Source organism: Desmodus rotundus, chromosome 5 (genome assembly GCF_022682495.2).
Source record: "Desmodus rotundus isolate HL8 chromosome 5, HLdesRot8A.1, whole genome shotgun sequence".
Classification (NCBI taxonomy): Eukaryota; Metazoa; Chordata; class Mammalia; order Chiroptera; family Phyllostomidae; genus Desmodus; species Desmodus rotundus.
In genome coordinates this window covers 45,239,748-45,253,548 of record NC_071391.1, presented here as the reverse complement: position 1 = coordinate 45,253,548, position 13,801 = coordinate 45,239,748, and the positions used below count along the sequence as shown (strand labels likewise).

Here is a 13,801-nt window from a genome sequence, read left to right as displayed (position 1 = left end):
GTAACTGTTTATGTGTGTGAGGAAGGGTGGCTAGGTCACAGGGTGGTCACTTATGTTCAGAAAGTGGGGAGAACAAGTCGGGGAGAGGTAGGGGCTCAGAGGCAAAATAAGCTATGTTCTTTTTTGTTGACAAACGCATGTTTACTGAGGGTGAAGCAGCAACAGGTATGTGTGATCATTCACAGTTATTTAGAGACTATTATTATTATGCAGCGGGTACTATTCTTGGCATTGACAGTATACTAGGGAGAGCAAAAATGTTCTGCCGAAACTGGAGCCAAAATGCTTGTTCCTGGCACAGATGAAGGTATATTAGTAGCACATGGAAAAATTCTTTCCAGTGAGAAGATTTTATTCTGAGGCAGGTAACCAAAGTGGTTGGGCTTTCTTTGAACTCCTATTTTGTTTGAATGTTAAATTGGAAGATTACCAGCTATTGGACCCTATAGGGAGATCTTGTGAATGTAGTGAGAAGACAATTTCCATTCTGGTTGTTCATTCCTCATTTGGTGAAATAGTCAGCACAGGGTGTATGCTAGATGCTGGGAGTGAATAAGGCAGTCCCTTCACTCCAGGTGCCTTCACTTCACACTGTGTGGGGTGTTTGCGGTAAGACAGAAACTGGAGCAGCTCCTTTTAGCTGCTTAATCTGAAAAATTTGGTGCTGTTTCTGACTGCCTTTTCTCTTATGATCTACATTTCATCTGTCAAAAAAGATCCCATGGCACTTTTCTCAAATATGCCTCCAATCTGATTGCTTCCACCACTTACCCTGCCACCACCTTGGCTCTTAGGCAGCGTTCTCCCTTATTGCTGTCATTGCCTCCAGAGCCTGTTTTTCTTTTCTTTTTTTTTTACCCTTACCCTTTCATGTTATTCTCATGGTAGGGAGCAGAGAAAACTTAAAAATTGTCAAATATGTCCCTTAGCTCATAAAATGTCTTTGTGAGAGAAATGAGGGAGTTTTGCAAATTTCCCACAAAGGCCTACCAGGCCCTGCGTGATCTGGCCCCACCTGTATGAACTCTATAAATGTCTCCTTCGTTCTAGTCCTTTAGTGACACTGGCATTGTAGCTGATTGTTGAGCACTAATAATATTACTGTCTTCCATTATTTGTTCTGACTGTTCCCTTTGCCTAGAGTTCTTCACCCAGGGGTAACTCCCTATATGCTCTCTCTTTTATGCCTCTCTCACTTGTTTCTCACTCACTTTTTTGCTCTAGCCATTGCTGCGGTAACCACTTGAGTGCAAGTATAGCTTGATTGCACTAAACTCAGCTGCACCCTGCCCTTGGGTTTCTCTGTTCCATTGCGTGGGCACTGAAGGAGACTGTTCAGCTATTCTGGAACATGTGTGAATCTGTCAGTCTGAGGAAATTAATACCTTGGGTTCACCTTTGATGGGAGGTAGGCGGGAAACCAGTGGGTAAATACATCCCTCTTATATCTTGCTTGAGCAGACAATTACTGAGTTGTTTTCTGCATGATGTTGTTTTTAGAATTTTTCGATTACAGTTTGTATTCAAAATTATTGTCTATTAGATTTAGCTATATAGCATAGTGGTTAGAAAGCCACGTACTTTACAGAGTGGTTCCCCTCTCGTTCCAATGTTTAAGTAAACAGCTGGCCCCATACATAGTGATCACAATATAATTGAGTATATTCCTTATGCTTTAATTTACATCTCTGTGACTATTCTGTAACTACCGGTTGGTACTTCTTAATCACGTGGCATTGATCACCCGTTACCCAGCTTGAAGTGCAGCTTTGGATGTGATCGTCTGTGTTATTGTTTTATTCTTTCATCCTATCTTTCCCCCTGTTATAATCTTCCCCATAAACACTTTCATGGAATCCAAGGTTCTGACTTTTAATGAAACGGAGCTAACATATTTTCTCACCTCATTCAATCTTTGCTCTATTTCCTACTCAATGAAGCCTACACCAATTTCTTTTTAAAAACTTCTGCCTTCCCCTTCTTGTAAATCCCAGATGTCCCATTCTCATTATCCTTTTTTTAAATCTACTATGTAAATTATTTTATTATCCATCTGAAACACTAAGAAAATCAGTTCACTAAGGCACCAATCTATTTTATTTGCACACTTACATTTAATATTTAGTAAAAGTATAACTTTTTCAGTAAATGTACTGAATACACATACTGAATGTTTTGTCAATATAGAATTGAACAAAGCTAAATATAGAGCCCTGAAGAAATTCCATATTTAGAGGTAGGGCAGATGCAGGTGACCAACATGAAAAACTAAGGGGATAGGAAACGATAGTGTCATATTAGCCAAGAGCAAAGAAGTCTCAAAAGGAGAGAACTGTCAATTCAGATGTGAGTTGCTGAGAGGTGGAGTTGCATGGAAGCAGGTAGATTACAATGGCACCATCATCAGAGAGGTCACTGGTGGTTCCAGTGTAAGCATTTTCAGGGAAGTCACAGGAATGAATTCAGATCACAATGTCCCATTACCAAAGGATATGTGAGAGAGTTCAGACTGAATGTAAACATTTCCAGATGTTCTCTGTGAAGAGAAGTAGAGATTTGAAGTAACAGAAGGAGAAGAATATAAGATAGGAGGGACAATATTAATCAACACAATGATTTTGTTTAAAAGTGTATTCCTATGGAAGAAGAGATGAATGACAAATAAGGCTCTGCAAACACTTAAGATATACACATAATTCCTTATACATGAAAGGAGATTATACATAATCTCTCCACAGAACTTCCCATAAAGGTAGGCCCACTTTCCTTCCCACTTACAGAGAAGAAAATGGTGTTGGAGATAAGTGATTGTGTAAGTTCTTACAACTTGTATAAATGGCAGTTGTGATTTGATCCAAGACCCTTACATTCTAAAATGTTTCTGTACCACATGGAAAGAAGTCATTTTCCAATTTGGATATGCTGATTTAGTTACCTATAAGTAACTTAGATGGAAGCAATAAAATGTAGTTATTTAGGGCCTGGAATTGGAGACAGCCAGAACACAAACTCAGTTGCTTAACACTATCAAATCTGACACATTAGAGATATTAGATTTCCAAAACTTAATTTTCTTATATTGAAAAGAGACCAGACTTTTCCAGTACTTAGTTTGTTCAGTGTTATAGTAAATGTTTTAAATATATTTGTTATGTAATGCTTGTAAAACCCACATTAACTGGATTGTATGAGAAAAAAGTAGCTGTGGAAAAACTGGGCGACTTCAATGTTTAAGGATTTGAAAGAAGAGAAAAGTGAACAAGAGAAGAGGAAAAGGTAAATGATTAAGAATGAAGGGCATTTATCATGAAAGTCAGCTATCAGTCTTGCTGAATATGAGAGAGTTTGCCTGAAATGAAAATGAGGGAGCTAGAGGATGGCTGGAGAGAGAGCCACGTGAATAGGGAGCTAAAACTGAATTTAGATGAAGAGACCCAGAGGGAGAGGCTCCTCATTTTCTCAGTAAGCTGGAGGCAGGGCTGTATGTACAGAGATTTGTGGATATGGAAAGCACCTGGAAGATATATCCTAGAGCAGTTCGTTCTAGTAGAGCTTTCTACGAAAAAGAAAACATTATGTATCTGAATGGTCTAATTAGGTGTCACTGGGCACATGTGGCTACTGGGCACTTACAAAGTGTTAGGGATACCTGACTCGTTGCACTTTAATTTTATTTCAATAAATGTAAATTGCCACACGTGGCCCATGGCAACCATGTCAGATGATGTAGTGCTAGAGAAAATATACAATTGTGCAATGAATAAGAGCATTAGAAATTGCAGGTTGTATTCAACTTATACAGTCACCCAAGCCGGATATTCTGGGATAGAAAAGTGGCTTTGTGGCTGTGAGCTTAGCTTGATTATCAGCTGGAATGGTAGCAATGTATGTACTAAAGAAATGCATTTGTTTACACATACTTCCTCTTCTTTTAACAGGACATTCCTGACATCACCTTGAACACAGAAAACACTTCCTTGTCTTTATTTGTGTTGCAAAAGCTGTCACATGATGTCAGTAGGAATCATGCTTAATGTTCTGTTTTGTCAATGAAATTCAAAGTTCCTTGAGAGAAGGAAACAAGGATTGTGCTTCTCCATGTCTATGAGGCCTAAAAATGGGTCATTTTAAGGTCTGACAATGAGAATAATAAGAACTACTCCTCCCAATGAGGTACATTCTGAAGGTGAAGGAACCCATAAAAACCGACAAGGAGAATTTCCAGAAGCTATGTCAACCTCCAATATTACCTCAACCCATCCAGCTGCCTTCTTGTTGGTAGGAATTCCGGGTTTGGAGCACCTGCATGTCTGGATCTCCATTCCTTTCTGCTTCGCCTATACTCTGGCTCTGCTAGGCAATTGCACTCTATTCTTCATAATCCGGGCTGATGCAGCCCTCCATGAGCCCATGTACCTCTTTCTGGCCATGTTGGCAACCATCGATCTAGTCCTTTCTTCTACAACACTGCCTAAAATGCTGGCTATTTTTTGGTTTAGAGATCGGCAGATCAACTTCCATGCCTGTCTGGTCCAGATGTTCTTTCTCCACTCCTTCTCCATCATGGAGTCAGCAGTGCTGCTGGCCATGGCCTTTGACCGCTATGTGGCCATCTGCAAGCCACTGCACTACACCTCAGTCCTGACCAGGCCCCTTATCACCAAGATTGGTGCGACTGCCATGATTCGGGCTGTGACACTAGTGATCCCACTCCCCTTTCTGCTCCGATGCTTCCACTACTGCCACGGCCCCGAGATTGCCCACTGCTACTGTGAGCACATGGCTGTGGTAAGGCTGGCCTGTGGGGACACTCGCTTCAACAATATCTATGGCATAGCTGTGGCCATGTTTATAACGGTGTTGGATTTGCTGTTTGTCATCCTGTCTTATATCTTCATCCTTCGGGCAGTTCTGCAGCTTGCCTCGCAGGAGGCCCGCTATAAGGCCTTTGGAACATGTGTGTCCCACATAGGTGCCATCTTGGCTTTCTACACACCTGTTGTCATGTCTTCAGTCATGCACCGTGTGGCCCGCCGGGCTGCCCCTCATGTTCATATACTCTTTGCGGTCTTCTATCTTCTTTTCCCACCCATGGTGAACCCCATCATCTATGGCGTGAAGACCAAGCAGATTCGTGATCATGTGCTAAGCCTATTCTGGAAAAAGTCTGTGTAGATGCATCGTTTTTTTCTTGCTCACTAATGCAGTACTGAGTGAGGGCTCAGTTAAGGAATAGAGGGATGCTCTCAAGCAGGAAAATTGTAGAGTCTCCATATTTCTTAATTGTCCAGTATGATAAAAATAATGCAGTCCCAATGTCACTGATTCACCAATAGTCTGTCTGATAGCAGAAGTTTGACCCTCCTATTTTCATAGATTCATCACAAGAAACTTCCAAAGTGCTATTGTCATATCATTGGAAAACAGTAGGAATCTTGGCTGAGTCTGCTGAACTCTTCATCCAGACTGTGAGTGAGAAATTGAACCCCAGATTTTGTTACCCAAAGGCAAAAGCACATATAGTACTGAAATTAATTCCATATCTCCTTTGGTAAGTGGTGTCCAGCCTATGCCACTCTTTAACTTACAACCTTTGCAGTGGCTTCATAGTTTGTTGGACAGCTCCTCTTCTAAGGAGACTTATTTCTTCCATTAAGTCAGTTCCTTTCTGACCTACAGAATGGCCAGTTCCTTTATTGTTCAATTAAGAAGGCAGTCTTCTGATAGCACTTGATAAAAATTTATATTATGTAACTTTTCACATGCATATGCCGTTAGTCTCCAAAAAAAGATCTTAGTAATATTTGTTGAGTGAATGAACAGAAGAGCTGAATGCTATTTTTGAGCTCTAAACTTTGGAAACACCTTCCCTTTTAGAGATGAGACTTCTGAATCTAAAGAAGAAAATAGTGACAATATGTAGTTGTGATAGGTTATGTTTGTTACAGGTATGTAGTATCTTTTTCCTCTTCTGTTGGAGGGGTGATTCCCCACTGTAGGAATGCAAATTCTTTCTGTGACTTTCTTTGGCCAGTGGAATTTGAGTGAATAACCAGCAACTTTAAAATGTGTGTGTGTAGCTTGTCTCAGTGTCTCTTTTTTTATCTCTGTTACAAGGATGAGCATGTTCTCTGTCAGAGTTTTTCTTTCAACCTACACCTATGATGGAAAAGATACATAGAGCAGGTGTGAGTCTGACTCACAGGTGGAACATAGATAGGCACAGCTGGCCCATAGTGTTCATAGAACATGAGCAAGGGTGATTTTTGCTTTACTTGCAATCAACTCCAGAGACTTGAGAGTTTTTAGCAGATATGAGTTCTTTCTGGGAATTCAACTCATGACAGTTCAAGATTCTATGTATTTAAGTTTAAAAAAGGGAAATTCAACTATTTCTTCTTCTAGTATATACTAAAATTGATATTGAATTTCACTTGTCTTTCTGCTTTGTCTCCTTACATGAAGTCTCATAATTGAACATTACTTCAGTTAGGGAGGCTTAGTTGGTTGGAGTTTCATCCTGAACACTGAAAGTGTCTGGGTTCGATTTCTTCATCAGGGAACATAGCTAGGTTGTGGGTTGGATCCTGGGTTGGGGTGCAGATGAGAGGCAACTGATAGATGTTTCTCCCCCTCCTTTCCTCTCTCCATCTCTCTCTCTCAAACAAACAGACAAAAACAGAAACAAAAGAAACAAACAATAAACATATCATGAGTGAGAATTTAGAAAAAAGTTCTCATACACAGCTGGAACATAGATAGCCTCTGTTCAGGATGGCCTACTTATACAAACATGTTCCTCTCTTTGTTTGTTTTGTGACCTTTTCATTTCCTCTCTACTAATTAAAAGGCATTTTTTTTAATTCTAAGAAATAAACATGAAATTATCATATGCTCTGAAAAAGCATGTCCAGACCCTCCAAACTCATGTCATAGGCACATGCCATAGAAGGGTAATAGTTTCAATGGATTGCTGGTCAGTTCTCAAGTATCTCAGTCCTCCAGATGTTGAGGTGAGTAATTGGGCAGCAAGGAATGAAGTGGTATCAAACAAGGGCCTCTAACTGTGTTCTCTGAGCCTTCCCAAATACTCCTTTGCTTTTTCTCTGTAGCGATGAGGCATTCTGTATCGTAGGTAAGATTATTGTCAAAAATGCTCACTTTCCCAGAATATACTTAACCACATGTTGACTATGGGCTTGGCCACCTGCACCATGTTGGTCGTTTGGGTATTAGCAGATGTGTTGTAAGCAGACACTTGAAATTTGCTTGTGTGGAGGGGCTTGCTTTCTTCTGACTGTACCGCACCATGGAATGTGTCTTGGTTAACCCACTGGTCTAAGGAGGAAATGGAAAAAGTGGAGTCGAGCTGTCTCATCAACTTGCAGCTTGAAGCAGAGCCTCCCAGCAAGTCCAGCATAAAGGAACAGATTCCCAGTTGATTTGAAGAAGGATGAACAATTCAGTTAACTCCAGTAAAATCATCCAGCCAATCTGCAGATGTTTGAGAGATACATTTTATTGTTGTGTACTGCTGAGATTTTTGTGGATATTGTTTCTACAGCACATTCTGAAAATTAATTGTTTATTTGTCATTGTTAATTAGTGAATTGATTATAGGAAAATGGATTAAATAAGTATTTCCAGACTGCAAAATCTCTTTTGTCCCTATGTTTGGTGCAAGAACGACCTAGACTTTCAAGTAACAGTCATATCTCCCACAGACAGTGATTTTGTTTTAACACATAATGGTAATTAATCTCATGTGTTAAACACTATATGTATTAAGCACTGTATGTGTTAAACACTTATGTATTAAACATCATACACTGTTAGTTTTATTCACAAATAGGAAATAACTCTTCTTCAGCTATCTTATGTCGACACTGTGTACTTAGAGAGAACATAGCACTCATGAGAATATCTTCATGCTATTTTCAGACTTGAAGGTTTACCATTACATAAACATCACAGAGTACAGAAATATGTTTGCACTAATTCAAACTTAATTACAACAATTTCCACCATTCTTGTATCACAGTTCTAAACTTTCTAGAGCCAAAGTTTGTCAGTTATTTTCCAAAAAAACATAGCTTGTAACAGGCAGACATTAAGGTCATTTGTAGGTAGAAAGATGGACCTTTATTATTTATAGATGGTTGGTAATTGTTGATAAGTAGTTACATTAAAAGTGCTTTCTTAATTACATAATAAGATCCTACTTTCACTCCTTACATTAGCAAAACTTGAGACTATCTTCACTTTAGTTACAAGAAACACCATGACCAGAACACTGCCATTTCAAAGTCACAAGATGGAAATCAATGTCCGCTCAGGCCAACATACATAGCAGGTACACAAAATAAATCCTAAAGGATGATCTTGATCTGATGAGGCTGGAGTTCCTGCCCTTCCAGGTCATATCAGATAAGACTTGGTTACAGTTTACATGTTGTAATGAGACTCTGTTCCTTAGGAGGGGTAGGAGTCTGAAGAGGCACATCAAAGACCAAGGTACAAGCAGGCACTACCTCAAGCGTTCACAGCCCTGAGGAACAAATAATGACTCCTGGGAGGCGTGACTAAGTGCTCCTAAACATGGAGAGGACATGGACTTCAGAGAACCCAAGGGGTGAAGCCCTGGCTCTAAGGAGACCCCTTGTGTCAACACCCAGAGAGGAAACCAGAGTCTTCCACGAGCCCCCGAGGGCCTCATCAGGTACATCAGTGTCTGCTTCCACATCCTTTTGGGAGAAGAGCAGAGGTTTGTGAAGATAAAGCCAACTGCCTCCTTCCCGGCATCCTCCTTCTCAAACTCCTCCCACTGATGTTACTTGAAGCAAAAGGACAGGGCCAAGAATTCTACCTCAGACAAAAGGCTGTGGTCAGAGCTGAACTAGCAGACACAGGAAGGAAGTGACACAGGTCTTGTGAGTGGGAGAGGATGGGGCACTCTTAGAAAGTTACCTTCCACACCCAGTCCTGGTCTTAGGCGTTAACTCCCTGCCTGCTCCCTACTTCCATTTTGCCTCTATTTTGGCCCCTCAGTGGAGGGAGCATAAGTCTTGATGGTCTAACTCAAATGCTTTGTCTACAAACTCCAGACACTCCTTACACTACAGAGGGCTATTGCTTTCTTTCTATGCCAAACACTGTGGTTCATCTCCAAAAAGTCTTAGCTGATTATTCCAGTGTGGGTCCTGTCACTTCTCACCTATCATTTCTCCTCCCACCCCACCAGTATCCTTGTCCCATATAGGAAGCTTCTGCAGTAGTCAGGAGACAGAAAATGGGGCCTGAACTAGGAAGATGCAGGGAGAGGTAAGGAGTACATTTCTTATAGGTTCTTCTTCCACAAGCCACATCCCTGAAGGACCTTAGGTGAGTGACTATTTTCCTGTCTCTGGGTTGTAATCATTCAAATTACCTTTCTGGTACCCTCTTACGATATAGGTGTAGACTACAAAGTAGTGCCAGTATTAACTGAGTACTTTCTGTGCCTGGAGGCCCATGCAAGCACTTTGGGAAACAACAAAGAAATAGATGAGACCTATGATCTTGTGTGGACAGTTTGGCTTCTGAAACAGAGCACAGGCAGGATGAAACATTCACTGCAAAGCAGGCTCTGGCATTCTGGATATTTGGTAAGAAAGACGGGCTCTACCTACTCCCTTACATTCTCTGAGATCCTTATTCTGGGAAGGGTATATTTTTGATGAAGTTCCACAGCAGTAAGGGCCATGCAGTGTGGGACACCCTGAGTTTGGGGTAGAAATTGGTCAGAAGAGGTAACTGTTTATGTGTGTGAGGAAGGGTGGCTAGGTCACAGGGTGGTCACTTATGTTCAGAAAGTGGGGAGAACAAGTCGGGGAGAGGTAGGGGCTCAGAGGCAAAATAAGCTATGTTCTTTTTTGTTGACAAACGCATGTTTACTGAGGGTGAAGCAGCAACAGGTATGTGTGATCATTCACAGTTATTTAGAGACTATTATTATTATGCAGCGGGTACTATTCTTGGCATTGACAGTATACTAGGGAGAGCAAAAATGTTCTGCCGAAACTGGAGCCAAAATGCTTGTTCCTGGCACAGATGAAGGTATATTAGTAGCACATGGAAAAATTCTTTCCAGTGAGAAGATTTTATTCTGAGGCAGGTAACCAAAGTGGTTGGGCTTTCTTTGAACTCCTATTTTGTTTGAATGTTAAATTGGAAGATTACCAGCTATTGGACCCTATAGGGAGATCTTGTGAATGTAGTGAGAAGACAATTTCCATTCTGGTTGTTCATTCCTCATTTGGTGAAATAGTCAGCACAGGGTGTATGCTAGATGCTGGGAGTGAATAAGGCAGTCCCTTCACTCCAGGTGCCTTCACTTCACACTGTGTGGGGTGTTTGCGGTAAGACAGAAACTGGAGCAGCTCCTTTTAGCTGCTTAATCTGAAAAATTTGGTGCTGTTTCTGACTGCCTTTTCTCTTATGATCTACATTTCATCTGTCAAAAAAGATCCCATGGCACTTTTCTCAAATATGCCTCCAATCTGATTGCTTCCACCACCTACCCCGCCACTACCTTGGCTCTTAGGCAGCGTTCTCCCTTATTACTGTCATTGCCTCCAGAGCCTGTTTTTCTTTTCTTTTTTTTTACCCTTACCCTTTCATGTTATTCTCATGATAGGGAGCAGAGAAAATTTAGAAATTGTCAAATATGTCCCTTAGCTCATAAAATGTCTTTGTGAGAGAAATGAGGGAGTTTTGCAAATTTCCCACAAAGGCCTACCAGGCCCTGCGTGATCTGGCCCCACCTGTATGAACTCTATAAATGTCTCCTTCGTTCCAGTCCTTTAGTGACACTGGCATTGTAGCTGATTGTTGAGCACTAATAATATTACTGTCTTCCATTATTTGTTCTGACTGTTCCCTTTGCCTAGAGTTCTTCACCCAGGGGTAACTCCCTATATGCTCTCTCTTTTATGCCTCTCTCACTTGTTTCTCACTCACTTTTTTGCTCTAGCCATTGCTGCGGTAACCACTTGAGTGCAAGTATAGCTTGATTGCACTAAACTCAGCTGCACCCTGCCCTTGGGTTTCTCTGTTCCATTGCGTGGGCACTGAAGGAGACTGTTCAGCTATTCTGGAACATGTGTGAATCTGTCAGTCTGAGGAAATTAATACCTTGGGTTCACCTTTGATGGGAGGTAGGCGGGAAACCAGTGGGTAAATACATCCCTCTTATATCTTGCTTGAGCAGACAATTACTGAGTTGTTTTCTGCATGATGTTGTTTTTAGAATTTTTCGATTACAGTTTGTATTCAAAATTATTGTCTATTAGATTTAGCTATATAGCATAGTGGTTAGAAAGCCACGTACTTTACAGAGTGGTTCCCCTCTCGTTCCAATGTTTAAGTAAACAGCTGGCCCCATACATAGTGATCACAATATAATTGAGTATATTCCTTATGCTTTAATTTACATCTCTGTGACTATTCTGTAACTACCGGTTGGTACTTCTTAATCACGTGGCATTGATCACCCGTTACCCAGCTTGAAGTGCAGCTTTGGATGTGATCGTCTGTGTTATTGTTTTATTCTTTCATCCTATCTTTCCCCCTGTTATAATCTTCCCCATAAACACTTTCATGGAATCCAAGGTTCTGACTTTTAATGAAACGGAGCTAACATATTTTCTCACCTCATTCAATCTTTGCTCTATTTCCTACTCAATGAAGCCTACACCAATTTCTTTTTAAAAACTTCTGCCTTCCCCTTCTTGTAAATCCCAGATGTCCCATTCTCATTATCCTTTTTTTAAATCTACTATGTAAATTATTTTATTATCCATCTGAAACACTAAGAAAATCAGTTCACTAAGGCACCAATCTATTTTATTTGCACACTTACATTTAATATTTAGTAAAAGTATAACTTTTTCAGTAAATGTACTGAATACACATACTGAATGTTTTGTCAATATAGAATTGAACAAAGCTAAATATAGAGCCCTGAAGAAATTCCATATTTAGAGGTAGGGCAGATGCAGGTGACCAACATGAAAAACTAAGGGGATAGGAAACGATAGTGTCATATTAGCCAAGAGCAAAGAAGTCTCAAAAGGAGAGAACTGTCAATTCAGATGTGAGTTGCTGAGAGGTGGAGTTGCATGGAAGCAGGTAGATTACAATGGCACCATCATCAGAGAGGTCACTGGTGGTTCCAGTGTAAGCATTTTCAGGGAAGTCACAGGAATGAATTCAGATCACAATGTCCCATTACCAAAGGATATGTGAGAGAGTTCAGACTGAATGTAAACATTTCCAGATGTTCTCTGTGAAGAGAAGTAGAGATTTGAAGTAACAGAAGGAGAAGAATATAAGATAGGAGGGACAATATTAATCAACACAATGATTTTGTTTAAAAGTGTATTCCTATGGAAGAAGAGATGAATGACAAATAAGGCTCTGCAAACACTTAAGATATACACATAATTCCTTATACATGAAAGGAGATTATACATAATCTCTCCACAGAACTTCCCATAAAGGTAGGCCCACTTTCCTTCCCACTTACAGAGAAGAAAATGGTGTTGGAGATAAGTGATTGTGTAAGTTCTTACAACTTGTATAAATGGCAGTTGTGATTTGATCCAAGACCCTTACATTCTAAAGTGTTTCTGTACCACATGGAAAGAAGTCATTTTCCAATTTGGATATGCTGATTTAGTTACCTATAAGTAACTTAGATGGAAGCAATAAAATGTAGTTATTTAGGGCCTGGAATTGGAGACAGCCAGAACACAAACTCAGTTGCTTAACACTATCAAATCTGACACATTAGAGATATTAGATTTCCAAAACTTAATTTTCTTATATTGAAAAGAGACCAGACTTTTCCAGTACTTAGTTTGTTCAGTGTTATAGTAAATGTTTTAAATACATTTGTTATGTAATGCTTGTAAAACCCACATTAACTGGATTGTATGAGAAAAAAGTAGCTGTGGAAAAACTGGGAGACTTCAATGTTTAAGGATTTGAAAGAAGAGAAAAGTGAACAAGAGAAGAGGAAAAGGTAAATGATTAAGAATGAAGGGCATTTATCATGAAAGTCAGCTATCAGTCTTGCTGAATATGAGAGAGTTTGCCTGAAATGAAAATGAGGGAGCTAGAGGATGGCTGGAGAGAGAGCCACGTGAATAGGGAGCTAAAACTGAATTTAGATGAAGAGACCCAGAGGGAGAGGCTCCTCATTTTCTCAGTAAGCTGGAGGCAGGGCTGTATGTACAGAGATTTGTGGATATGGAAAGGACCTGGAAGATATATCCTAGAGCAGTTCTTTCTAGTAGAACTTTCTACAATGAAGAAAACATTTTGTATCTGAACGTTCTAATTAGGTGTCACTGGGCACATGTGGCTACTGGGCACTTACAAAGTGTTAGGGATACCTGACACGTTGCACTTTAATTTTATTTCAATAAATGTAAATTGCCACACGTGGCCCATGGCAACCATGTCAGATGATGTAGTGCTAGAGAAAATATACAATTGTGCAATGAATAAGAGCATTAGAAATTGCAGGTTGTATTCAACTTATACAGTCACCCAAGCCGGATATTCTGGGATAGAAAAGTGGCTTTGTGGCTGTGAGCTTAGCTTGATTATCAGCTAGAATGGTAGCAATGTATGTTCTAAAGAAATGCATTTGTTTACACATACTTCCTCTTCTTTTAACAGGACAATCCTGACATCACCTTGAACACAGAAAACACTTCCTTATGTATGAAAACTCCTGTGATGTCAGTAGGAATCA

At 40.2% G+C, this 13,801-nt stretch overlaps 1 protein-coding gene across 1 annotated transcript; it reads left to right on the top strand.

Moving 5' to 3' along the window:
- The first annotated feature begins 4,230 nt into the window (after positions 1-4,230).
- LOC112316101 (olfactory receptor 52K1-like) lies at positions 4,231-6,656 on the top strand. The gene has a single exon (XM_045181943.2). It carries the CDS (start codon positions 4,231-4,233, stop codon positions 5,173-5,175), a length of 945 nt encoding a protein of 314 aa, XP_045037878.2. The 3' UTR covers positions 5,176-6,656.
- The last annotated feature ends 7,145 nt before the right edge of the window (positions 6,657-13,801 follow it).